The sequence below is a fragment of the Oryza glaberrima genome, chromosome 2 (assembly GCF_000147395.1).
Source record: "Oryza glaberrima chromosome 2, OglaRS2, whole genome shotgun sequence".
NCBI lineage: Eukaryota > Viridiplantae > Streptophyta > Magnoliopsida > Poales > Poaceae > Oryza > Oryza glaberrima.
In genome coordinates, this window is record NC_068327.1 from 14,794,581 (window position 1) to 14,822,544 (window position 27,964).

General features: G+C 39.4%; 1 protein-coding gene and 1 long non-coding RNA gene across 4 annotated transcripts; both read left to right on the top strand.

Moving 5' to 3' along the window:
* The first annotated feature begins 750 nt into the window (after positions 1-750).
* On the top strand, positions 751-20,261 carry LOC127764189 (probable protein transport Sec1a). The gene is made up of 21 exons (XM_052289030.1): positions 751-1,075; positions 2,060-2,115; positions 3,335-3,416; positions 3,977-4,055; positions 6,694-6,744; positions 6,841-6,937; positions 7,045-7,077; positions 8,366-8,494; positions 10,401-10,592; positions 10,698-10,781; positions 10,878-10,976; positions 11,052-11,125; positions 12,010-12,106; positions 15,931-16,056; positions 16,163-16,258; positions 17,012-17,128; positions 17,225-17,302; positions 18,508-18,710; positions 19,462-19,552; positions 19,717-19,806; positions 19,886-20,261. Exons 1-21 carry the CDS (start codon positions 1,006-1,008, stop codon positions 19,937-19,939), a joined length of 1,998 nt encoding a protein of 665 aa, XP_052144990.1. The 5' UTR covers positions 751-1,005; the 3' UTR covers positions 19,940-20,261.
* A 3,331-nt stretch (positions 20,262-23,592) lies between these two features.
* On the top strand, positions 23,593-27,741 carry LOC127764190 (uncharacterized). Of its 3 annotated transcripts, XR_008015822.1 has the most exons (7): positions 23,593-23,872; positions 23,979-24,184; positions 24,980-25,040; positions 25,273-25,441; positions 26,086-26,217; positions 26,472-26,576; positions 27,436-27,741. It is a non-coding gene; the product is annotated as an uncharacterized LOC127764190 (long non-coding RNA). The 3 variants fall into 3 exon arrangements; XR_008015821.1 differs by lacking the exon at positions 26,472-26,576 and having other exon boundaries at positions 23,596-23,872; positions 27,436-27,740; XR_008015820.1 differs by lacking the exons at positions 26,472-26,576; positions 27,436-27,741 and having other exon boundaries at positions 23,596-23,872; positions 26,086-26,333.
* The last annotated feature ends 223 nt before the right edge of the window (positions 27,742-27,964 follow it).

The window sequence follows — 27,964 nt, forward strand, 5'->3', positions numbered from 1 at the left end:
ATGACGCGCGTGGCGGCGGAGCTCGGTGGCGGCCGGGAGGAGGGCGCACTCCTCCTTGGCGTTCTTGGCGGCGACGTTCTTGATTTTTTTTGTGTGATTTTGTGTGACTCTTGATTTTCTTCTATGATTTTGTGTGACTCTTGTGTGATTCTTCTGGTAATCGCCGTGACGATCTGTGTTCTTGATTTTGCTTGCTAATTTTGAGGATTCTCGGCGCGGGAGCAGAGGAATTGGTGACGGGAGAGGGAAATCGGTGCAGCGGGAGTGGGTTTTGGGAGGGTGAATCGGGGATTTCGCGCTACGGTTTCGACGCGAGGGCGAGGCTACGCCGCCCACAGCGTGCGCGACCCGGGTCTTCTCCTTGCTGCGCGCCCTGGATTTCGCGAGGTTTTGCGTCGCTCACCTAGGGGACGAGAAACCTAGTTTAGGCGCGGGTCCAAGTGACACGGCGGCAAAAATCCAACCTGGTGCGACGAGATCCCGGTCCAGCTCACCGCACTATGAGAGGCCTGAGAGCGAGTGGCGTCGGCTTCACTCAACTATAACCAATGACCGGTGGGTCTAGTACCAAGTGGGCCCCACATGTCACATAGATACGAATAAAGCTTGCAGAGCAACCGCACCGCCTGCCCCTTTTCTTAGCATGGAAGTCGTACAGGTCAAGTCCAACGAAGCACAGCGTCAAAAAGAAAAAAAAAAAGTCCAACGAAGCACAGAGGAGGGGGGGCAATCTGGTAAAATCTCCTCGGCCGCCACCGTCCGACGACCTCTTGGAGACGCGCACGCGCTTCCTCCCCCCAATTCTCTTCTTCCTCTCTCCGGCACGCGGCCACACGGAGCATTCCCTCTGATCTCTCTCCGACTTCCCCTTCTTCTGCTTGCTCGCCGCCCGCCGATCACCGCCTCCTCTACGCGGGGCGGGTCAAAGGCTAGTGGTTCTCTCCACCCTACTAGCGCAGCCCGAGGCGGCGTCGCCGGAAGTAGGCGGGGGAGATCTCCGGCGCCATGTCGATGGACTCGGACACCTCCTCCCAGGGCGGGGACCACCGGAGCTTCCGCCAAATCACGCGAGACCGTAAGGCCACCACTCTGTGCTTCCTCTATCCCTGCTGCTCCCGATTTGCTTGCTTGCTGCTGCTGCTGATGCTGCTGTTGGGGATGGATCTGGGACAATTGCTTGTGGAGATAGGAAAAATCCGTGTGGTTGTGCGAATTTGTTTGCTTAGAGCTCTTATCGGAGTAGAAAATCGTACAGGATTATTTGGTTTTTACCTGAGATGCCTTCACTGCTGCATCATCGTTGTACTACTGGTGTCTAGTTGGACGAGTCTGTTATGCAGCAATGGCTTCTTTGTGCTCTTGATTTCCATATTTCTGGAATGTACTATTCTTTGATATATGGAAGCCATATCTGGTAGGATGCCCGACGATGAAATGAATTGGGCCATGCTTGCTTATTTAGTGGTAGTCAAAACCATTTCTGTTCTGTACAGTTAATGATGTCAAAATTTACTGGTGAGAAATAATTGCTGAATCACAGTTTTTCTTATAATTGTTTTAACTGCAGGATATTTAATTTTTGGTTGTCTTGTTTGTCTTGTGACTTGTGAGCAAAAGGTTCGCTCATGATTGTAGTTTCTATGGCCAACTAATCTTGACAGAAGCTTACCTTTTTATTTTTCATCTATTTATTCTTCTGCTCCATGGAGCGCTAGTTACCTTATTTTGACTTGGTTGTCTTGTCGACTTATGTGGTATACTAATCTATTTATTCTTCATCTATTTATTCTTCTGCTCCATGGAGCGCTAGTTACCTTACTTTGACTTGGTTGTCTTGTCGACTTATGTGGTATACTAATCTACCGTGTAATTCTCTGCATGGCAAGTTTCATGTTGTATATTTCTGCTTCATCACACTTCCAACCAAACCACACATTTCAATTCTCTATTCATATTCATTCAAGGAGCACTGTTATTGTCTGTTTTTGCACAAGCTTATCTGCTTTCATATAGAAAGCACCTCCATTTAACCTTTTTTTTTTTTGCTGTGACCATGCAGGTTTATTATTTGAAATGCTCAGGTCAACTAGGAAACATTCAAAATCAACATGGAAGGTAAGGAATCCTGGGCACCTTTCAGATTGACATGGTTTCTTTTGAGGTCCCTGCTGTATACATTGAATAATGATAAAGTCGGAAAACACGTATGCATCTTTTTAAGAAAAAAAAACTACTTGAGGTCCCTGCTGTATACATTGAATAATGATAAAGTCGGAAAACATGTAAATATGACATTTCTTTTGATTTATAGTCTGCATTGCATCATATGTACAACAACTTGCAGGGTGAGTGCAAGTGTGGAACTTGAGATTTGCTCGTTTGTGTCAGCAATCTTGTTTGGCTCATACCCACCAGCCCAAGAGGACAATTTTCATCCTCGTTGACTCCCTATACTCCGATGTGGTTGTGATGGCTTAATAGAGTGTAATTTAAACACCATTTCGTTTAGGGCTAGGATCTTATTTTATAGGAAAGGTCTCAGAATGCCTGGTGGCCTGGTGATGTTACTAGCCAATGAGAGACATAGATAGAAAAAGAAAAAGGGAAACAGAGGTACCTATACATGGGCGAGCAATTTGTGTTGCACGCATTGTTGCATTAAAATAAATTTTGGGCCATTATGACACTACCAGACTACCTTTAGGTATCCCACTTAGCTCATTTAAAGTATCTCTCGTTTCCTTCCTATATGACATCACATACAGCATATATGCATAGAAAATGCCATCAAGGGTAAAATTGACCTGTTGTGTACCAGCAAAACAAGTTTGTTAGTGTAAATGAGCAATCCTCTAGTTCCCTACTTGCACTCACCTCACATCTTGTTGTATGGTGCAACTTACTCTTACAGAAATATAACATGCAGCATTCTAAATTTATTTACAGGCATTTGCTGGTTCAACTCACTTTGCTAGGAAAACATAAACTTTGAAGGGATTACTAGAAATTCCATTAACTGGGAGCTTGTTGGAATATGATGCTTATTGCTTAATTTGTAGTATGAAAAACATCTAGTGAGCATATTTGAAATGGCAGTCTAGGCACCCACAGGCACTGAGCTCACACGCTGACATGATTGTTCGCATGTTGCATTTAATGATCATTTTAGATATGTTCGTGAGGAGGCTATATTTATTTGAAGAAGTTTTGAGTCTATAGATATATCTGTTTATGAAAACATCGAAATTTCTACAATATGTTTATGCCCTTCTCTAACAAATTCCCTTATGTAATTTGTGCAGCATCTTACACAAATTGTTATGATTTCTTCTAGGTTCTTATTATGGATAAACTTACAGTCAAGATAATATCATGTTCATGTAAGATGGCAGATATTACAGAAGAAGGGGTTTCATGTAAGTAGTGACACACATTTTGTTCTTTCTCAGATTTTGTTTTATTTATAAGGAAATACATTATTTGATCAGTTTGTTTGACTTTGACCATGAAGTTTGACCATTCGTCTTATAAAAATGCTAAGTCATGCTTTAAGTACCTTCAAAATAAATAAATGGTAATTACACATTTTTTTTTTGAATAAGACCATGAATAAGACAAATTGTCAAGCTCCATGGTAAGTCAACTGCGTCAAATATTATGACCGAGTATTTTCTTTAGGCTGCTTGGTGCATGAGTTGTGGTCCTGCTTATGTGTTTCAGCTGACACCACCAAAGTCTTGTTTCTACAGTATCATCTCTTTCAACTGATTCAAATATGCTTCTGTGTATATCACCTTATGCTTATATGGTTATCCTGATTTTTACATGCCATTTTGTATCCTTTTTCTAGCTTCGTGCTCTGGAACCTTCGAATTCCTAAATTGTTATTTGTTGAAATATTTGTTCACTGTATATTTTAAAGCCTTCCAGTAGATGCATCATCTGTAAAGTCTCACCTATGCTAGTTCTTTTGCAGTGGTTGAAGATTTGTACAAACGGAGACAACCGTTGCCTTCACTAGATGCTATATATTTCATTCAACCAACTAAAGAAAAGTAAGCAAATCTATACAACTTCTGTTTGCAATGATTCTGTTGTGCAATCCGTTTATGTGTTACTGTAAAACTAGATCATATCCTTTTCTTTTTGGGAAAAAAACAGCTGTGTGCCAATATGAAAATAGTTGGAGAATTGGCATTCTGCTATATGCCATTGAACTTGCAGGAACGTGGGGGTTAGTGGTATGCTAGTTTAGATGTATTGATCTGATGCCTATGTCGATGCTGATGCTTCTCGTATACATTTGCCTTCCTACCATTGCTGAAGGTTTTGAAATACCAGAAGACCCAAATGCTACCCAAGTCCTTCAATTAAAAGTAGGACCTACAAAATTCTCATGATTTTTGGGATAAATCATAGTAAGTTGTAGTTCAAAATCCAAATATTCCCATAGCTTGTTTTAAACTTGATGCGTCTGAGTAATTTCACTTATTTGGTGAACATTGTGTTGGGGTCCAGGAAGCAAAGGATTCATCAAGATGGTGACACTTATTAGGCATAGAGATAGGCATGCACTCAAGAACATGGCACACAGCCACTCTCTATTTTCACTTTCTATAAAACATGTTGGGGACACATTTACTTAAGTTTTCATGTCATAAAGTGTCTATATGATTTCTGTATTAAGATGTAACTCCTTATTACTTTGAACAGTATTGTTTCAAATATACGAAAATTAGCTGAGATTTAAATAAAGATGGGGTTTTATATAACCTTTAGACCATAAACCTGGGGGTCATGTGCCACAATCCGTAATACATATGGCTTTCTGAAATTACTCGAAATATGAAATGTAAACATAGCAATTGAAAATTCTTGGAGTTACCTCTGCCAAAAATTCTTGGAGTTCCAGATATCTGTGCACACACTTATATGATTGTAGCATGAGCTCATGGAGTGCAATCACACAAAAGATCTGCTTGTGGTTGTGCACGATGATGGGCTTGCACGATTATATTTGATCAATTTACCATGCAATGCCAGACAGGGGTTGTTAAGCACATTGCAATAAGTTAGGGAAGTAATCACTTAATTAGTTTGTACTGAACATGTCTAGGGCCTTTTCTGCCCCGACTGGCTGCCAATTGAAGCTAGATTAGAGCTATCACCACTTAGCTTTTGGAGATGGTTAAAGCTATTTCAAAGAAATAAGCCAAAAAGCTGCTTCCTTCTATCCCCTACCACTTCATCCCTGATTTTCCCAGTAATTCCAAAATAAGCTAGCCTTTGGGCTTACCCAGCCGATCAATTTTTGGGATTCTATTAGGAAGTTAGCTTCTCTGAAGAAAGCAACAACAGCCCCAAAGACTAATAAGAGAGCTCACACCTGATGCCCAAGGCCAAACAGGCCCTTAAAGTCATTGGATTCTATTGTGGGGTGAGGTTTTATCACATTTATGTTTTACATGACAATGACCATTCTTATCATTGTATAACAATTTGTAGCTAATGTATAACTTTCCCTTTTCTTTGCTTACTAAAGGTTCAGATGATGTGTTACTCTCTTAATTTGTAGATCTGTTTCTTCTACTAGATGAAACTACGTACATTGCTGCGGGAAAGTCGCATCATCGTATGATAATAAGAAAACATTAAGTGCAAAATAAAATTGCACCGATCATCTCATCGATATAATGTACTACATCCCATAATATAAGCAGTTTTAGGGTTGGACACGGGTATACGGGGAAGGTAGGTAGAATAAAATGGGGGAAGGTTGTGATTGGTTTAGAAGTAGAGGTAGGTGGAGGGTTGTGATTGGTTGGGTAGAGAATGTTGGAGAAGTTGTTATATTTTGGGACAAATCTTGAATGCTAGAAATTGTTATATTTGGGACGGGAGGGAGTATCGTATTGGTTCAGTCTCCTAATCATCGATATAATCTCTCATATTAGTTCCCTTTCCCTAAGTCACAATTTGGTGGCTGCCAACTTTGTTTTACTATCATCGCATTGATATATTTCTTCTCCCTAAATGCATCAGCGATCAAATGCTAAAAATAATTTGAGGTGATTGTGGTGGGAAAAAGCTATAAATAATTGAGATGATTTGCATGTGCGTGACTTCATGAGAGAAGATGGATAATTTGAACCATAGATAAATGATCCAAAGGCTAGAAACAGTTGAGGTGGTATGGCTTCATGAGAGAAAAGAGAATTAACATTAACTACAATTTGTGGAGATCAACTAGGTTTTTCCTTTCCTATAGAAAGAAGTTCAGTTCCTGTCACTATCAGCACTCATCAGTGCTATTAGCCCTGCTCATCTCTCATCATCAGCACTCATCATCCACATATAAGCTGTGTTCTTCCACCTTCTTTCCCAACTCATCTCTCTCCTTTTCTATTCGCACACTTTTCAAACTGCTAAACAATGCATTTTTTTGCAAAAGTTTTCTATAGGAAAGTTGCTTTAAGAAAAATCAAATTAATCCATTTTTTTTAAAAAAAATTAGCTAATATATAATTAATCATACGCTAATAATTCACTCCGTTTTGCATGCACAAGGGTTTAGTTCCTGACTGCCATTGCCGAACACAGCCATAATCTATTTACTTGTCAGTAGTGCTTGTAGTTCGTTTTCCAACTTTTTCACGCATTACACTTGTTTGATTTTTAATCATCATGTTGCAGCATTGGGATGTTCCTGAATGACATGTCCGGAAGAAATCCGTTATACAAGAAGTATGTCTGAATTAACATAAACCGCCACTTGAATCTCCTCTTATGTACAATCTCTATTCTGTTTCTTTCACTGATAGACTGTTGATCATGTTGTAGGGCGTATGTGTTTTTCAGTTCTCCCATACAGAAAGAATTAGTTACTCAAATAAAAAAAGATTCAAGTGTACTACCCCGTATTGGTGCACTTAGTGAGGTTACTTGGATTATGCTATCCTCTTATATTTTATTCCAGAATGTTTTAAATATAAAAGACTGTTATGCTAACTATTTATTCACATTTTATTTTTCGTTGTATTCCAGATGAATTTGGAGTACTTTGCTATTGATTCCCAGGTATCATGGCACATCTGTTTTTTTTTTCTTGCGGAAATTTCAGTGTTTCATTTATAGTTTGTATCTGTTACATATATTCTTGAAGCATAAATAATTTCATGCAATTTTTTATAGGAATTGTTTTGTTCATCCATGATTTACGCATAGGATTGAGTATTTGAGCAATTGAGCCCTGATACTTTGCTCTACAACTTGAGAAGTTCTCATGCAATTAAAAAAGGAGAAGCATTTGGTGTTATTTGGTTAATAATATAGGATAGCTCACAAACACATCGTCATTTTCCTTTTGACCTAATATATTTTTCGGTTTAAAGAACTTGAAAACAATGTTATACTGTAAACAGATCCATGATAACTAAATATTTTTCTGAGTTTTTGTTCCCATTTTGGGCTTTTCGGGTTCATACCACTTGAAATTTGCCATTTTGAAAAAATGCCACTCCCAAGATGTAATGGCATTGATTTCACTCCAAAGATATCTGAACTGATTTTGCCACTTTGCTTATATTCAATCATTCTTGCTTGTGGATCCCACATCTAGGGTCCTTTTGCCTCTGGTTTAGTCATTTTGCCAGCTCTGTTAAGCTGGTTTTGAACTGCCACCAAAAAAATTTCTCAAAAATAATTTCTATACAGAACATATATTAATTTTTTTTTTGCTGTTTGACTTTTACATAAGCCCTAACTGTACATATTAAATTTTAAAGCATATTTCTGAATTTCTTGGAAGCACATTTACAATAGGCTATCTTAAATCGTGGACCTCCCTAAACAAGTGCATGATTTTAGGAGTTCATTTCCTATTTCTGCAAATCAGCTGGATCCTTTTTTGTTTGAAGGAAGCCAGCTGGCTTGGTCAGGAGAAAAAGGGACCCAATAGATACGCCTTATGAGCGAATGATATGAGCAACGTGGGAAAAACCCAATCATTGGCAGTGACAAGAATGGTTTGAATTGCCTTTAATGTAAATTTCAATACTTCCATGATACACAGCTAGGATTATTGGAAATTCTCTAAGATTTGATTCTGGTCATTTTGGTTGGTTGCTGGTAGTTGCAATGATAAATAACCAACTTTAGAAATTTTGCCTGTCAACTGGTAACCTATTTTCTAATTATATCTAATACTGTTACAAGTTAGTGTAAACGGTAAATTTTATCGTGCTACTTGAATGATGATACCATATTTATTATCTTATAGAGAGGACATAGATGCTAGTCAAAGTACCAACCATTACATGGTAATCCCTTTTCTCTGGTACGTTATATTGCTAGTGATTGCATGCAGGGTTTCACCACTGACCATGAAAGAGCATTGGAGGAGCTTTTTAGTGAAAATGCTTTGGATTCACACAAGTACAATGCTTGTTTGAACACAATGGCTACTCGCATATCTACAGTGTTTGCATCAATGAGGGTATGAATACATTTCTTATTTGTGAAAGATGCTGTTGCACATTTTTTTTGTGTTTCCTGTTAATATATCCTGATTTAATGCAAACCAAAGTGTTTTAGGTCTGAAAAATAGGGTGCTTTAGATCTAAAGTTCTAAACAAAGTGCTTTATGATGATCGCATGAAGTTAGGGATATATGTGGGGCAGGATTGCCCTTTGGTTTGTCCCACGAAATGTGAAACTGGTCCAAAGACTGATGGGATAAGGCCTTTCCCTCTACTAGTGCTGGCAGGGCTTCACTTGTTGTGATAGTGACTCTTAGGCTTACTGGACTAACCATATAGATTGATTGCTTGTTTCATAACGGGGTATGTGGTGTCCTTTTATCGATAGGATTAACTTAAGGACATTCCAAATACAGAAATGACATATGTAAACAACAGTAGTAATAGCCCTTAGAATGCATGGTACGTTCACAAGGCCCCACAAGCATTAATTGCTGCATGGAATTCCTAATTGACGATAGATACGACTTCTCAGTAATGTTCATTTCTATCTAATTGTTTCTTGTTTCTATCTCCTCTCCCTCTCCTAAGCAAAAACAATGATGTGGCAGCTTACAGAAACAAGATTGTTAGTTTTATTATTGCATTGGAAATACCCTGACCCTTCCTAACAAACTATGTCCAACTTCCTAGCTAACTAATAACCTTCTTAACTATAATACATAATACGGCCTCTAGACCCTCTATCTGTAAGGCCCATATCACGGGGAGCGAAGATCTCTTGAATTCCTCCTGTGTTTCCCCCTGTTGGTTTGATCCCACTTCTCATATGCTGTCCGCTATACCCACATCCTGGACTCTTCAGCCAGCACCTGAAACCTCTGTTATGTAATTTCTGCTAACTTCCTTTTGTTCATAGTCATGGTGTAATCTCAGCCTATTTAGTGGCCTAAAACAATAAGCATTTGGTTTGTGTGTACTTACTATTTTATTACACAAGCACACATAATTCTTGTCAAAACAATAAACCAGTAGTATCCATGTCACAAGAAGTAAACCCCCCCCCTCCCCCCACCCCCCCCCCAAAAAAAAAAAAGGTGGTTCTATGTACTTCCTCTGTCCCAAAATATAGCTACTTTCCTATATTTTGGGATGGAGGGAATATTTAATTATTATGTGGGACAATGAAGAAGAGGAGAGCGTGAGGAGCAAAGACTGCAATAAGAATGCAGAGGCAGAGCTCAACACATCCCTCCTAGATTGTTATATAAATTGCCTGCAGATCCAATGTCGGAGATGCACTGTGGTTGACAGTTGACAGTTGGCACTATGCTATGCAGTTCCGGTAGGTCATCATCTTGACCTGACCTGGCCTACATTCATCAACACTAAAGTAGGTGATTTGTATGACAAAAAGGAACTATCTCTGTAGGAAGTGAACTCCTGGTATAATCAGACAGCATTTTTTTCAGATGATAAATGATGCAGTTGCAAGTGAAAAAATTAGGGATGCCAGTGGTCTGGCCCATTAGCCCATACTTATTGATGGCTCACTTACCACTTAATTGGGTTTTTTTTACCTTAGTATGCAGTACGATAGTCCTAAATGTGCCCCCATAGATGCCCTTGAGCTGTTTCTGAAGAAAAAGAACTAGCAAAGGTCAATGCCTCAATTTGGTTGGCCCTTGACCTGACCCGTTTGTATCCCTAGTGAGTACTGGAAAAGAAGGTGGGCAATACCAAATGATTTTGATGCTCAACTGATGTTCTGCTCCACATATTGGGTTATTTCTGTATACATAATACATTTACTTTCCATGGACATACAATGAATAACTTTTGGTGCTTGATGTGCACATGTCGTTCTAGAGTAACTATTAGGTAACAATTCACTTTTTTTATGTATTGTTCAACAAATTACAGGAATTCCCTAGAGTGCACTACCGTGTCGCCAAGACAATTGATGCTTCTGTAACGACAACACTACGAGATTTAGTGCCTACAAAACTTGCTGCTGCTGTTTGGAATTGCCTTTCAAAATTGAAAACATCAATACCGGATTATCCTCAAACTGAGACATGTGAGCTACTTATAGTTGATCGTTCAGTAGACCAGGTACATTGTAAACATACCTGTATACGCAGTTTTGACATCTATCCTAGTGCTACATTGAGCATGGTCTATATATGCTGCTGCTTCATAATTTCTTTGGCACCGTAGATTGCACCAATCATTCATGAATGGACATATGACGCGATGTGCCATGATCTTCTATGTATGGATGGCAACAAGTATGTCCATGAGGTGAGAGAGTTTCTTTTTTATATATTTTTATGTAACATTCTTCCCTGTTGTTTCATTTGATGGTTATTCCATTCTTATGTGTGACTGAAAGAAAAGGTTCCGAGTAAAAATGGTTCATCAACTGAAAAGAAGGATGTCCTATTGGAGGATCATGATCCAATATGGGTTGAGCTCCGGCATGCCCACATAGCAGATGTGAGATTACTCCTCAGTACCTTTCTTTGCGATTCATGTGTTTGATAGCTTTATAATTAACCATCATACTTTCAGGCAAGCGAAAGACTGCATGACAAGATGAGCAATTTTGTGTCCAAGAATAAAGCTGCTCAACTGCAGCAAGCAAGGTCTGTGCATTGTTTCAACCAAGTAGGGAAATTGCTCTGTTGTGATTTTTGACCATTCGTTGTTATAAACAATTAGCAAAATACTCATGCATCACAATGGAGCTTAGAAGAAAATATCATAAAATTGGTGGGTATGTCATTTTGAGAAATCATAATCTTACACCAGTACACACTGTAAGCTAATGAAACTAAAAGGTCCAAAATGTGTTAGGTTGATTACTGATTTATATATGTACAAAAGTTAGTTGTAACGCAACCCTTCTGAGTTGACTGTGCTGTTTCTTAAATGCTCCCTCCATTCCTAATTGATCATCATATTACTGAAACGAAAAAAAAATCTGGTTTGATTGTCGCACAACATTGGGAGCCAGTGGATTTCCTTGTTTATCCGGTGCATGTATGCGTGGATTTAATGTGAAGAGATTTTCTGGAAATTAGTTAAATCCCCTCCTTTTTTTATCACATGCATGCATGCTGAGTGATTATCTCAAGATTAGTTAAATCTACCATCAAAAGTTGAATGGTCATGCGCCATGTGTGGGCCACCGAACCAGTATCGCTGCTAATTACTGCTTGATTTATTTCTCCCTTGGTATCGCTGCACAAACCTGATGCAGCTATCAATTGGGAATGGAGGGAGAACTACTGTAGATACAACATGATCTGCATAGCTGTGTATAGCTGCACAATTTTTGAGTTAACCCTGAAACACAAATATGTTAATGGATGAGTGGTTTCTTTAGGAAAGTGAATGCCAGAAAAAAATTCATAAAGTTTTCTATATATTTATTTGGACATGTATGTTGAGTTGCATGAGTCCATTTTGTTTGTAATGTTCTTGACTTATTATTTTAATGGTCATTGCTTCATGTTTAAATTACCAGAACTGGGGGAGAGATATCCAATAGAGATTTGCAAAAAATGGTTCAAGCTCTTCCACAGTACAGCGATCAAATTGAGAAGCTTTCTCTTCATGTTGAGGTTGGTTATATTTTCTTTGTTTAGCTTAAAAAATTCCCTACTTTTTCACTATTTTCCTTCTCAAGAATTGTTTGTCTGCTCATGTTATTCCAAAATGGTGAAGTTAAAATCTCTGCCTTATACTTTGCAAATTTCATCTAATTTTGTTAGTGTCAAACCATGGAATGTCAACTTTTTCTTCACCAGTAAAAAAGGGCACATGCTATTCAATGCATATTTGATTAGAATAAGGCATTCTTAAGGTTCCAGATTAATCAAGCACATAATTCATTAATTTTTCTAAACACCTCATCTTCTTTAAAAATTTGCATTCTAATAGCAGCACAAAAAATTGATGAAAGTGGCCCTTCTTTAACATACATATTTCATAATTTGGACTGGTTTTTGGATTTTCCACTGATTAGGATGTCCACACCTTGGTTCATGAATAAAACAACTGGTATATATACCAATTGTCACACACACTAATCTACACCCTCGCTTATCCTGGCCCACTCCCTCCTCTTCATACCAGCCCGCTCCTCTTCCCCACCCCCGCGCTCCCTCCCCTGAACTCGTGCACCCTGCCCTCCCTCCTCCCTCCGTGCGTTTCTCTCTCTTCCTCTTTTTTCGCTCCCCCTCCTCCTGATCTCCCTCCTCCATCCCCCTCTATCGGCGCCCTCTTCTCCCTCCTTATTTCTCTCTTTTTTTCTCCTCCCATATCGCCCTCCTCTGCCTCCTTATTTTTCTCTTTTTTTTTTCTCTTCTCCTGTATCAGCGCTCCTCCCTCCCTCATCCGATTTTTTCTCTCAAGGAAACTGGCTTAACCTAGAAAAATTAAAAATAAATTTGATCTCATGGTTCGTGGCAAGCTCTCATAAACGATTCACCCTATGAGCTATGTGATTAGAGATCATTGTTTGCTTGCGTTGAATGTCTGTTCAAATTGTGTGAACAAAATCAGTTATGTTACTGTAGGAATCATACCTTGTTACAATGATTCGGTAGTAACATTATCATAGAAGGGTAGTAACATGATAATTTACTGCAAAATTTATGGGTTACTGCACTCTTGGCGGTAACATCTTGATGAAAATTACAGGAACAGAGAACATGTAATAGTAACTATGGAGCTATAGTACTAGTGCTTTTGTAGAGCTAAAACCTTTTAGATCTCATCTTTAGAGAGCAATATCTCTCACATCATATCTTGTTTTTCTAATCCGTTTGCATCATGACGTTCGTAAAAAAGTGCTTAACGAAACTACATCCATCGTGACTAACTTTTAACATCGTTATTGCGGAAAGCAATCGTGTTACCACACATTTGACAAGCGTGTCCGAGACGAGAACTGAAAAGAGGTAAATCTCAATCTTTTAGAGAGCAATATCTCTCACATCATATCTAGTTTTTCTAATCTGTTTGCACCAATCCATCATGACTATTTTTTGACATTGTTACTGCGGAAAGCACTCATCTTACTACACATTGACCATCGCGTTACTACGCCATTCTTGAGAGACGAGAATTGAAAAGAGGTGGGCGTGGGGGGAGGTAGCAGGCGGGTTTGACCGGTGGGAGGGGGCTTTGACCGTTCTTTGACCGAAGTGGGAGGTGGGTTTTGGGCCCTAGGGAGGGGGAGGTGGGTTGGCCCATGAGAGACCTCCCCCCACGCCCACCCCTTTTTGGTTTGTGTCGCAGGAACATTGTAGTAACGTGATGGTCAATGTGTAGTAACATGGCTGCTTTCTACAGTAACGACGTTAAAATATAGTCATGATGGATCTAGGTTCGTTAAGCACTTTTTTATGAACATCATGGTGCAAACGGATTAGAAAAACAAGATATGATGCGAGTAATATTACTCTCTAAAGATTGAAACTTTTAAAGTTTTTTTCTCTAAACAAAGCAGTACTACAGAAATATTGTTGCCACATTGTTCAGTGTAACTGCCATTCTATCCCGATGTTACCGCAAAAAGTCTACTACCTATAAGTTTCGTAGTAACATGTCTTGTTACTACAATTCCATAATGATGTTACTACGGGAACATAGTAACGATCAATAACTTTTGCAGTAACATAGTTGATTTCTTACTACAACCCCTATTGTGGTAATGAAAATGATTAGGGTTGGGTTCCTAATTCTTGATTTGAAAGAAGGTACAAAACAAATAGAAAGTATTACTCAATCACAAAATCTTACAAGTCCTATTGGTTAGGGCAACAACGTAGGGATTATGAGGTCATGAATTCAAATCTTGTTCTCAACAATATTATTTTTCATTTTTGCATAGAAGGGAGGGAGGAGATTTCTTGAGAGGAAAAAACCAGAGGGAGATTAGAGAGATCGGGAAAAGAAGAGAAAAACCGGAGGGAGAGAAAGGAGGGGGCGCGCAGAAGTGAAAAACCAGGAGGGAGGAGAAAAAACCGGAGGGAGGCAGAGGAGGAGAGAGGAGGGGGTGCCGGGAGGAGGGAGGCGCATAAGTGAAAAACCAGGAGGGAGGAGAAAAAAACGGAGGGAGGTGGAGGAGGCTTCGGGAGGAGGGAGGAGAAAAAATCGGAGGGAGGCAGAGGAGCGGGGGGCGCCGGGAGGAGGGAGGGAGGAGAAAAACCAGAGGGTGAGGAGGGGGCCGTCGGGAGGAGGGAGCGAGAGGGGGAAGGGGGGGTGGAGCGTGGAGGAAGTGTGGGCGCGCGGGAGAACGGAAGGGAGGTGCGGGCTGAGTGGGAAGGGGAGGGGGTGGGGGGTGTAGAATAGTTATTCTATAGGAGGGGTGTAGATTAGAGATGTCTTCCTAAAAGTTTAAAAGATTTACTGGAAGGTAGATATTTGCATGAGTCAAAATGATTAAATAACAAAATAAAGAGGGTCATACATCAGATAGTTTTTTATGGTATTTTTTAATTTCCCTGCCTTAAGTGTCCATTTGTTTTATAAGGTTTTCAAATTGGTTTTAGACAATAAAATATTAATATGATCACCCAAAAAAGAAAAAGAAAAGAAAAGAAAAGCACTACACCCCACCTCCCTCCCGAGTGTGCCCTAACCCACCTCCCATGGACCCACCTCAGTTAAAGTAAACTCTTCACAATCCACCTTAGGTCATCCTATGTGCTGATTCCCTAGGTTTTCTCACCCCTCTACCATGTGTAGAGGCAATGCAATGCTGTTATGAATCTGTAACACGACTATTTCTGTGCTGTAAAACATCTTCGGAGCCATCGTTTCACAGCATATTTGCAAATGAAAAGTAATTTGTGAATAAAAATTTTATATACGTGTTCTTAGCGAGAGGCTGAAAAATAAACTTCGACGAAAAAACCTCAAAATCAGCTTCAAATTTAAGGTTGAAAATTCAAATTTTAGCTGATGAGCATAAGCGAAAAGATGAGGCCCCTTGCGAAACACATTATTTAGGATGTAGTACACAGTAACAACTGTGATGGCATGACTGTTACTAAACGCAAGCTGTTAACATATTTACCATATTATCTCGCGGGACACATCCACAGGCATACCATTGCAATGGGTTGACTGTGGCTGGCGTGCAAACAACTGTTGCTGGTGCAACAGTTCTGGCACAGCAGTATTATCTGTGGTGCTTGCAATGTGAGCCACAATGGCATGGCCAGAAGGATGGTACCTATATATTTTTGCTTGCTCCAAGCTATTAAAAACTTTAAATAAGCTGCTGTGTTTATTCTGTGATTGACTGAATTGCTTTTGAGCTATTTTTTTTAATTATTAATTGCCTCACATATCATGAGTATTCTATTTTTGTTTACTATGTGAAGCATAAATCAAATAGTTGGACATTCTATTTGTATTACTCAGTTTTGTACAGATTGCAGGTAAACTCAATAGCATAATAAGGGAGCAAGGTCTTCGAGATGTTGGACAGCTAGAGCAAGATCTTGTATTTGGTGATGCTGGAACTAAAGAATTAATCAATTTTTTGAGGACACAATTGGTATTTAATATTTGAATTACTTTTTAGAATGACATTGGTTGTTCTTCAACATTGTGTTTTGATATTACTGACTTAATAATGACATTGTTTACTCTACTTAATGCAGGGTGTAAGTCGTGAAAACAAGTTGCGTTTGCTGATGATCTATGCAGCAATCAACCCAGAGAAGTTCGAAAGTGACAAGGGTGAAAAATTGATGCAGGTAAAATTTTCTGTTTTTCTATTCGTACTCAACAAACCCAAGATGTTTTATGCTTAATCTGTATACTTTTCTGTGCAACTTTTTGGCTAGATAAGTTGTTGTTTTTCACCTTCCACTGTTTCCCTTTTGCTTTATTGTAAATTTTCTTTTCATGAAATATCACCAAGTATGTCTACCCTTTACTCTCTATCATCAATGCGATAATAATTGAATACATGAAACGTGCATGAATGAAACATGCAGTTTCTTTTCATATTGGATAAGCGTGACTTCTATGCTGGCATTAAATATCTGGTGTAACACAGGTGAACAATATGACATAGTGTTTTACTCCCTCCATTCCAAATTGATCTACATATTTCATAGGTACACCAAGACCAAGAAAAGCTAATAACTCTCTCATACTATATTTACTCTAGCAACAAACTCAATGCATGCACCATCCCCACTATTTCCTAGCCAATAGCAAATCAAGATATTGCATGTGGGTTATAAATACTTGTGTGTATGGATTCATGCATCAATGTCCATTTACTCCAATGCACAAATAACGAATAGACTTAATAAATGAACACAAATATGTAGATCATTTAGGAATAACCTCAACAAAATTATATGTAGATCAATTTCGAATGGAGGGAGTAATTCGTAAAGCAACTGTGCAGAATTATTGATAGGAGCCCATTTTGGACATTATTTGGATTTGAGTATATGCTTGGCCAGGAATCAGTAAGAAATTTCGCTTGCTAACAGTTGGCAGGATTATCCACTGATGACATGATTGCTGTGAGTAATATGCGTTGCTTATGTGGCCCTGACACCAAAAAGTCCTCGGGAGGAGGTTTTACGCTTAAATTTGATGTTCACAAGGTAAATGAATTATTGCTTTCTTTTTGGTTCTTTCTGAACATTTATCTGCTACCAACCTGATCTCATGATGTATTAATTTATTCCTACTGATAACAGAAGAAGCATGGACTTAGAAAGGAGCGAACTGGGGAAGAATCTACATGGGCACTTTCCCGATTTTATCCTGTTCTAGAGGTATAAATATATTAGAGCAATATTATAGTGATATCTGCAATTTTTTTTGAATAGTTTTCATCGATATTTTCCTCTCCGTATAAATTTTGGTGTGGATAGAATTTCTGTATGGGCTGTCGTTCCCTGTGACCCTGGTGGTGCATCCTGAAGGCACGACCAGGATTGCAGTGATTGCACCAGGGAAGCTAGACATACATATAAGGAGAATGGCTTTGATATTACTTGCAGGAATGATCATGTCTGATTAGTACTTTTCAGAAAGGATGCGCCTGACAAGATACCTGTAGTCACAAATAAGAAGTCTTGGATATTGGGGTAAATATGTGGTGGAAACTCTACTTAGGTGAAAACTCTTGCGTGCTTAACTCAGTGGTTGAAGTATTGCTTGAATTGAGTCATTGATTCAAATCCAATAGTAGGTAGGTAGGTAGGTAGGTAGAAAAATTACTAGATAGCTTTGGACCTACTTCGCTTCGCTACCCTCTTCCCTTTTTCTTTGTATCAACTAAACCGTTGGGTTGTCTTCAATTAGATGGGGGAATCCAATTAACAGCCTTGACTCGTATCCTAGTTCGTCTGGGAGCTAGCTTCGCTTCAACCAATTCTTTCGTACCCTCAGTTCTACTCATGTTAGCTTCGGCTATTTCAAGTGCCTGTTGAGCTTCTTCCGGATCAATATCACTATGTAGTTCCGTATCATTTCCTGAAATGATGATCTCATTATTAACTTTCTGGGTGTAAACACTGACCAAAATGTCATCTAAATCTACCAAAAGAATCACACATGTAGATGAGAATTCTACACAACCATGTAAAATATCTTGTCCAAACTTGACTTCGTTTGGACAAGATTTTTTACATGGTTGTGTAGTATCATCTCATCTACATGTGTGGTTCTTTTTTGTTGAATTCAGATGACCTTTTGGTTGAGGTTTACATGGGTTTTCACCTAAGTTGGGGTTTCCACCATATATTTACCCTGGATATTGCCATAGTCTCTCAAATATAACTTTGACAACTAGGGAAATCATCTGGTCTCTGTCGATGATATTTAATGATGCCCCTAACAAGATGCATTAAGTCACAAATAATAGGCATCTTGGATATTGGCATAGTCTCCAAAGCGAGGATGTACTAATGCATATATTTTGTTTTGCCTTCATTTGACTAAAATATACGATAGTTAACTTGTACCTTTTATACAGGACTTGATTGAGAAGCTTAGCAAGGGAGAATTACCAAAAGACGAATACTATTGCATGAACGACCCTAGCCCAAGTTTCCACGGTCTGCCAATGAGCAGCTCAGTCAGAACTAGCCCAGCTCACCAACCAGCTCATTCTATGAGATCCAGACGGACAGGTGGTACATGGGCTCGGCCACGTGGCTCTGATGATGGGTATTCAAGGTCAGTGGTAGAGACTCTTCGTTGTCTGTGTTTTGTGTTCCCGAGATAGTCGTTATCGATAAGGGAAAACGTGTTACGCATGTCGATTCATGGATAGGGTAAGGGTCTGGAGATCGGGATAAAGACGACATCACTCTTATTGACGCCAAGCTTGTCCTGATTGCTAGGAGATTCAGATCAAGCTAGACCTAACATTTTTATTTTGTATTGCTTGATTATAATGGGGTACATCAGTACATGTGTCCCTTATATAGTGAGGGTCCTCGTGCAATCATGCTATAGTACCACGGATACTATCTACATGAACAACTTGTCCCGAAAGAATACAATCTCTACTTCCTAGCAAACCTGATCTCTAATCCCTAACTATCGATAACTTTCTAACCACTACTATCTCTGTGCTAAAAGGACTTCATTTCTAGCTATGCGCTTGGATAAGTATTTGTCCAAGTTCATAGCTTGAAATTAAGCCTGTGGGATGGAGGTATTAGGTATGATATCAAATAACTTATCTCTATTTTAGGACACTAAATAATATTTAGGCAATACATATTATTTACGTTAGGAAGGTAAACTCTCCTAATCATCTTGATGTGGTACAATGTAATGTCAGTGATACCGTACTAATCTCCATAACAAAATCACGTTTTTTTGGAACAAGAGAAGCTATTCCACACCGTTTGCATTTGTGTACATAACCACTGTTTGTCTTCCTTCACGGGCATATAACTAGTATATGGAAAATTTGCAGTGATTCAGTGCTGAAGCATTCGTCGAGTGACTTCAAAAAGCTTGGTCAGCGTATATTTGTGTTTGTCATTGGTGGCGCCACTCGGTCGGAGGTATATTATTAATTGCATGCCTCTCCTCTTTTAAGTTGTAGCTTTGAGATTTATTTTGCTTTCGTAATTTGGATATTCATCATTCGTTACAAGAATTTCCAATTTGGAAGGTTTAACCTCGTTAAAAAAAATAGCAAGGTTTAACCGGTAATATATATCTGCAGTTACGTGCTGTGCACAAGCTTACATCCAAGCTAAAGCGGGAAGTCATACTTGGTTCATCTAGTCTGGATGATCCTCCCCAGTTCATCACGGTAAGTACTTTATATTGTTTCTAATCTCATCCTGAAAGCTCGACTGCATAGCTTTTCAAGATATTGCTACTGCCTGCAGAAACTGAAGATGATGTCAGTCGATGAACTGACGCTGGATGATCTTCAAATATAAATAGCAACACTGCACACATGGAATTATGCGGCTCTATCTAGATTTGCTCCATTTGTAGCTATATATATATTTTTTAATCTGTGATCTGTAGGACTAGTTATTATGCACGGGTTGATCTCTATACCGCAGGTTGTCAATACGAGGGGCTGCATCATATTCATTTGCTAGGGAGAGTCCGCACAACATTAGGTGATTCTTAACGGAATGAATGTACATAACAGTGGCCGGCAGATGTAACTATGTAACGATTTTCTCGATTGGGCCAATGATCGATTGGTTGCCTTCTCCACGGAATGTGAGATGTTCTCTATTTGCCCACGAACCTCCATCCACATTTAAAATTGCAAACGTGAACTTATGAAGTAGTAGTATTAGTAAGATGCAAGTTATGACTTGTGAGTTGTGACTGTAAATGTGTTTAGTATTAGTAAGTTATCACTTGTTTGGGTGGGTGGGTGGGTGGGGGAGGAAGTGTATATGCAGCATGTTTCTCCGTTTCTTCTCTTTCGCGACATTCGGCCAAAAATAGACAGCCGCTAGGCGGCTCCTCGCCAAATCGACGCCACCGCTGTCTCCCATCGACCGGTGAAAGTACATCTTCCATCCCAGGTCTGCCTCCATCCTCACTTGCCTGCGCTGCTGTCTCGATGAAAAGGGCCCGTCGGGTCCCCGACGGTGGTCTGGTATGGGCTTCCGCGAATCTTCAACGGCCGGTTCTGCGTGCGGCGGGGCTCATCCTGTTGGCTTGTTGCCCACTTACTCTTCCTCATCCTTGTCCAAGTAGAAGCGAAACCTGGGATTCGATTGCACTCGTGAGCGTTCGCAATGGCAGACTAGTTCAGTTGATGTTTACTTCAGTAGTTAACATTTAATTATAATTAAATCTCCCAAAAAAAGAGAATTGCTTTGAGGTAATTTCAATTTCAATTTGTCCAAGTAGAAGCGAAACCGAACGCCACATGACACCACCACACCTCACCGTCGAAACGATCCAAATGCGGTGGCGACAACGACAACAGCGATGGGGATTGGCGAGCACTTTGAGGGCGTGAAGGCGCACAACTTCGGTTACTTCAAGAAGGTGTACGCCCGGGACAACCCCTCCCCCCCCCCCCAAAAAAAAAAGTGGTACGACACTAATGTCGACAAGTTCATCGCCTCCAACCACGTCTATGGCCCGCAGGTCAGCTCCTTCAAATGTAGATGTCCGGTGATTTGATTTCTTGCTTGTCTGGCGACCCATCTAATGTCATCTTTCGATATCCTCTATAGCTTAAGGCCCTGAGGGAATTAACGGTTGATAGAGAATTTCAAAAGTATAACTTGTCTGAGAAACATATGGTTATGTGTGCCTATAGTGTTTTAGTTAAAAATGCTTATTCTGATTGGAAATATCTTTGTAGCCATAAAAAAAACCACAATCTTGGAAAGACCTTGAACGATATTTGAGAGATGTCTATGTTCTCATATATTATACTGTCATTCTGCTCAACAAACTGCAATACTTAAAACAAGATACCATATCTGTTGTTTCATACTATCATGAAATGAATGCTTGTTTATTACGCTGTGGTTTATATGAATGCGAATAAGCGACAGAACTGAGGTTTTTTATGCGGGCTTAACAAAGAAATTTAGGACATGCTTTCTTCTCAAAGATATAGATCTCTTTCTCATTTGTTACACCCTACTTGCAATATTGAAAGTAAAATAGAGAAGGACATAAAAAAGAAACATGCTATATTTTTGCCTCCTATTACTAACCATTTGCAGGAAGTGTATAATCATGAAAAGGAGGAGAGAGACATGAATGAGCCGCCATTCCATTGTTCATACTCAAATTCGATGCACCTCCATCATCTGAAGAAATCATCAAAGGAAAATTAAATGGTGCTGCAACTAATCAAAATCCTCCTGTAGATGTGGGTTGAACTTATGCCATTGAAAAAGTATCATGTCATTACTTGGCTTTTGAAGAAGGGGAGAGCAAAATGAGCAGCAAGTGAAACATTCAAATGTGCTATCCATGTTATCTGTTGTGCATCCATATCAGGTACATTTGTTTCATTGGATATTAAATTTGTTTGCTAAAGAACTGATGATAATACATAATGAAAGTTTGTTGCGTATGTTTCATGTAGACATTTCTATGGGAAAGATCATGCACTACGCGACAAGCACCATATGGAAAAACCGAAGACGGTTTAACGTGAAGAAGGGGAGGATGATGTGACCATGACTACCACAAATACAACCATTGTTCACATCATGCATAAAAAAGAAGATATCAAGATCAAGCCGCCCAAGTGCTGGAATCCAATCCGGCAATCTGTTATAGTGCTGACTTCAAACGGTAGCCAAATGTGCATACAAGCTCCGTTGTGAGCCATCAGTACCTGATGAAAAGTTCTAGCTCGGAATCCTCTTTCCAACAGATCCAGCCTCATTGCCAAATTCCATCTCAGTCATCCGCAATTGAAGAAACAAGGTGTTGTGCCACCTGTCTTGGGCATTTGGGCTTATACCTTCATTTGGGACCCAACCCAAATGGGGCCCATGTGGGATGCGCTCCAACCTGGTGGAGCACAATCCTTGGGACCCCTTGGTCATCCTCCCACCTCTTTAAATAACTATGTACCCCTTCAGGGTTTCTCGAGTTTTGTTAGATTAAAGTTTTAGCCATTGCTACTTTACCATGTAGTTACGTGTGTTGGCCAGACCACCTAATTACTCTTCTTCAGAACCTTAGCTTACCATTTTTATTTGATTGCTATTTGCAATAATAGATTGCTTTTATCTTTTTCTTGCTTATTTCTTCAATTTGCTTGTAAGAATAAGGTTGATCTGAACTGACAAGATCAACAACACATGAAGAGGTTTATCAATCGCTAAGACGCAACACAACAACGTCTTATACAGTTGTAGTCGAATCGTCAATGTTTTTCCCAAAACATAGTTATCGTGAACTCACCGAAAGATCGGGTCAACTAGAGTCGTGAGTGTAGCAAGCGGAGGTCAAGGTTTATAATCAGGAATAGCCGCTCGACACATTTCTAATTAAGTGAGTATTTTGTTTCTAAAAGAGTTGGTTTTAATTATTTTTCCTTCATATCTCCACGTGAGTTCTTCCCGTGATCATTGTGCTCACATGTTAGTGATTAATTTTGAGACAATAAGGGGTAAATTGATAACTACTTCATATAAATATCATATTCACCCAAATCTCACTCACATTGCAGATCAAGTGCACATGGAAAGTACAATTAAACAGTACATATATTAGCCTTTCATATTATTCTCCCCTATGACATGTGTTGGCTGTTGTTAAATACCATTTCGACTACCAAACATATGTGAATAAACTAGTGATTTCCTAGTTCATTTACACCATTTTAGTTTAGACTAATAAATTTGCATGAGTTTTGTGGGTTTAGCATGTTTTGCAGGTAAGGTCATAAACATGCATGGACATCATATTAAATCCTTAGTTTTTACAACCCACTACTAGCAGTGATTTGATCAACCACAGCCCAGGAAAAGATGCTACAGTACTACAGTTCATCACCCAGCATGCACCGTCCGATATCCACGCGTTGATTTGATCCAACCGTCCACGCCTCACATGCACATCGCTGCGCACGGCATAGCTTCCCCAATCCCCTCGATCCTCGACATCCTCTGCGCCTCCCTTCCCAAAATACTCAAATCTTCATCTTCCCCTCGCGAGTGGCGAAGCCCGCCGCCGCCACCTTCTTGCGGAGCTAGCGGCCGGGGTCGTCGCCTTCTTGCGAGCCACCTGCAAGCGCCGCCACCGTTCTGCTTGATTCGCTTGCTCGACCGGCCAATTTCTCAAGGTGGACGAAGGGTGCACGCCCGCTGCCATAGTTGCCTTCGTCCACCTCTTTGCACGGTGTTGACAACATATGCAGTCTGGTAAGCCAAGCCCTAGCCTGATCTGCTTCTTATCTTCAGCAACCTTGCTTTTATCCTTTGCAGTGATCAATTTGGATGACTTATTTTGTGATGAATCTATCTGTAGTTAGGGTATGGGTATGGAGTAGAGCAGAGCAAGCCAAGCCCTAACTCAATCTGCTTCTCCATCTTCAGCATCCTTGCTTCTATCCTTTGCAGCGTCAATTTGGATGACCTATCTTGTGAGTCAGTTAGGGTTTGGGTACAAGCTATGGAGTGGAGCAAGTGTTCTTCTAGCCATTGTGCTGCCGTCACCTTCCTTGGGACAGTGAGGTATGATCTCCCCATTATTTTCTATCTGGATTAGGCCCTAATCTTGATTCAGGTTTGGGCTAGGCCCATCCAGCCAGAAGTCATACGATTTTTCAATAAAAAGAAGTCCTCCGATTGTTGCCGTTTGGCCACTTCTCACTGCCAAAACAATATTAATGTCTGGCATCAATATCTAATGAATATTTTATTTATTTTCCTTGCATATCTTCATTTTAATCCAGGACAGTGGTTCGTCAGCTCCCTGATCCCCTTTTATCATTATGTTGTCCAATTAATTTATTTCACCATCCTTTACTCTACCATTGATAATTTACATGGCCATTGTTCTATGCCCAAGAAATGCATGGATGATTTCAATGTAAAGTTGATGAAGAGTACTGTCCTATCTCTACCAAAGTTTGTCAAATCCACTTGCTTCCTGTTGTAGTGTAGTATTGCTTAAAAGCTATTTTTCATATCATCCTGCCATACGCTTAAATGCATATTCTATTTTCCTTGCCTCAGGTATGTAACTTTATTTTGTTTTGGTACATGTGATCCCAATACTATATGATGAGTAGCTCAGTTACTACTAAAACAGATATATGCAACACAGTTTCCCTCTCCTTTTGTTTAAATACCTAGCTACATATTTATGTGCCATCATCCTATCTCAAATATATCTATACGATTTTTCAATCATCCACAACAACACATGGGCATATTTCGTTTCATTTATCTTTTTTTATTTTCTAATAGTGTACTTGCTTCTTTGAGTGGCTTCGTTTGCTAATTCCTATGTTTTTCATATTTCAGGTTCAAGGCTTCCAGCTACTTGGCAATTGCTCTTTAGGGTTTCTCTACCTGTTATTGCCTGGTATTATTTCAGTTTTTTGGGTAGTTCCTTGGGAAGTCTTATTTGTTGTCCAATTGTTATATCCCTATGCATGATCATTATTTAATTAGTTGTTTTGATAAACGACCTTCCCTACTCTATTTTTTATCATATAAACCGGTATTCGGCTAAACTGTAGCATATATTTTTGCATGGGTCAATATTTATATTTGGCAGCATCTCACTGACCACTTTCATCCATTTTCGTTTTCAGGCATGGGCGCATGGCAGAGACCACAATATGAGGCAAACATTGGACCTTAGCTAACACGATAACTGAATATTGTGATGGCATTTTAGTGGTTTGTTGCGTATTTTATATAGCTCATGGGTTTATGGCTTCCTACAGGCTTTCACTGATGCTTTTGTGACCGCCAGTCCGGGTAATTTCAACTTTCTCATGCTATTATATACTGATGCTATATTACTCAGCATGCTTTAGGAAATTAGAAACTGTTTTATTCTGTTGAAATTATGCTTTGTTGTTTGTACAGTGTGGGATATGCATGCTCTTCATCAAGGTTAAAATGTGGATGTATTTTCCTTTTCTTATTGGTGGCTAAAATAGATCGATGCTAATTAATGACAAGCTGGCGAGAATACTGAACTCTCATATCTCCAGAATTGGCTATAAAATCACTGGTTCTGGGTCATGGAGCAGTAAACCTTAATTTCTATTTGTTATTGCTAATGGCCAATTTGTATAGATTGTAAAACATATACAATATGAGTTGCCACTGCCATATCTATGATGTGATGTCCGTTGTCCTTCCAAATTAATCATCGCCCAAGGATTCGTTTTTCCTAGGATCTGCTGGTATCGAATTAAGAATGTTGTCTACTATGTACCGAGATCCATGTTTGTTAGTGTAAGATTGCTCTTAAAAAAACTTTTGGTTTGATTACATCACTTCAAAACTGAGAACATTGTTAGATTATATGCCCTTTTTGATATTGCGCTATTACTGTGGAACAGTGTTGCATGTTATCTTGTGATATGCCCAATTCTGATCTTGAGTTATTATAGGTTGCCTCATATGCCCGCGCAATGCGCAGGGGGCACAACTGTGATGTGCTGTGGACATAGTTTTGTTTGACTATCCTTCCAAATTAATCATCGCCCACTGATTGGTCTTCCTGGGAACTGCTACTCTGCTAGGTATTGAAATACTAATGTTGTTTATTTTACTTTTGTTGATGTAATTGTATTATGCACCGAGATACCCGTTGTTCGTGTAACATTGATTATATAAAAAATATTATGGTCCAATTAAATCACTCAAAATTGAGAACATCGTGATATTCTCTTTCTGATCGAGTTATTATTATTATTATTGTGTAGCTCTGTTATGTGCTATGTTGTTTTCAATCATGCTTATTTTTTATTATTATGATTTTTCTTTTATGATTAAGATTATCTTGGATGATGTCGGCGCATCGCGCGGGGGGCACGGCTAGTTTCCAAACATTTTGGGGCGTTTCCGATTGAGTTAAAAAGGAGCACCAGCCCACCTAGGTGTATGTGATACCTTAACATTGCACAAAGATTGCCTTGAAAATTTGGTCCAATTTGAGCTCCAATATGCAAATTAAAAATTCTAGCTCTAACTAAAGAAGCTTAGATAGCATAGATAATTCAACAAAATTATCCGCATTGAATGCATAAATTTGAAAACAAACTTTGAAAACATTGTAGGATATGAAGAATCTAACTTTACATAGCCAAGATCCACCAAAGAATTCAAGTTAAAAATCCCCCCTATTTTTTTACTTTTACAATAGAGAGAACTCGGGATGGAAATGAGCTGGCTCGGGCAGGAATAAATTGTGGGTGACATTATAACAAGCTCGGTATTATGTAGCCACATGTGAAAATGCTCCCGTAGGGGCTAGTTAGGACATCTGCCTATGATAATGACATCATTTTCGTAGCTGGTTAGCGTTAAACAACCACCACCAATAATATGTATTATCACTGGTGGCTGCCTACGACGGCCTGTGAAAATGCTGCCGGCAAAACCCAAGGACAAATTACCTATAAATCTAACTTTCTACCCAATATCTAAATCAATACTTGACCCATATTGGCCCATATGTATCTTTTCCGTTGTTACCTTACTTTATGAACCATTTGATTAGAGCAAGATAAATAAGAGAGCCCACTACTAATTGCAATGGATGGCCATGTCATCTACATGAAACATTATTGCCAATATGTATAACAAACATATCTTATGTTTACTGTAACACAAATATTCTATTACCTTCATAGGCCCCACCATCTTCTCCCATCTATTCTCTTTCTGCATCCCATCTCTTCTCTTTCTTCCTTCTTTTCATTACAATCTCTTATTTTATTCGATGCCAACTCGAACAGCCAGTGAAGGCCGCGATAGACGACAACGACAGACGTGGTGGATGCAAGGGTTGAAGGTGGTGGCCTGGCAGACGCGGTGACAGATGCATGAGGCGAGGGCGACGATTTGGCAGGTGTGTGTGAGGGCGGTTGCAACAAGTGAAGGCGGCAGCTGCATGGTCAGTGGCCTGGAGGACGCAAGTGACGGGGAAGGGCAGCGGCCTGGCGGATGCGGGAGATTATGCATGGCAGCCGCAACAGACGTGGACGAGGGTGGCTGTCCAGGTGGATGTGGGCAACAACGGCGGTCTAATCTTATGCTAATGTGTGTGTATATATATATATATATATATGTATGTATGTATATGTATATATGTATGTATATGTATATCTATATGTATGTATATGTATATATATATGTATGTATATGTGTATATATATATCTACATATATATGAAATGTCAATATATACATATGTAGAAATACATATGTATATACAAATATTATGCACTTAAGTAATTAGAGGCCATATGCAAATATTAACAAAATA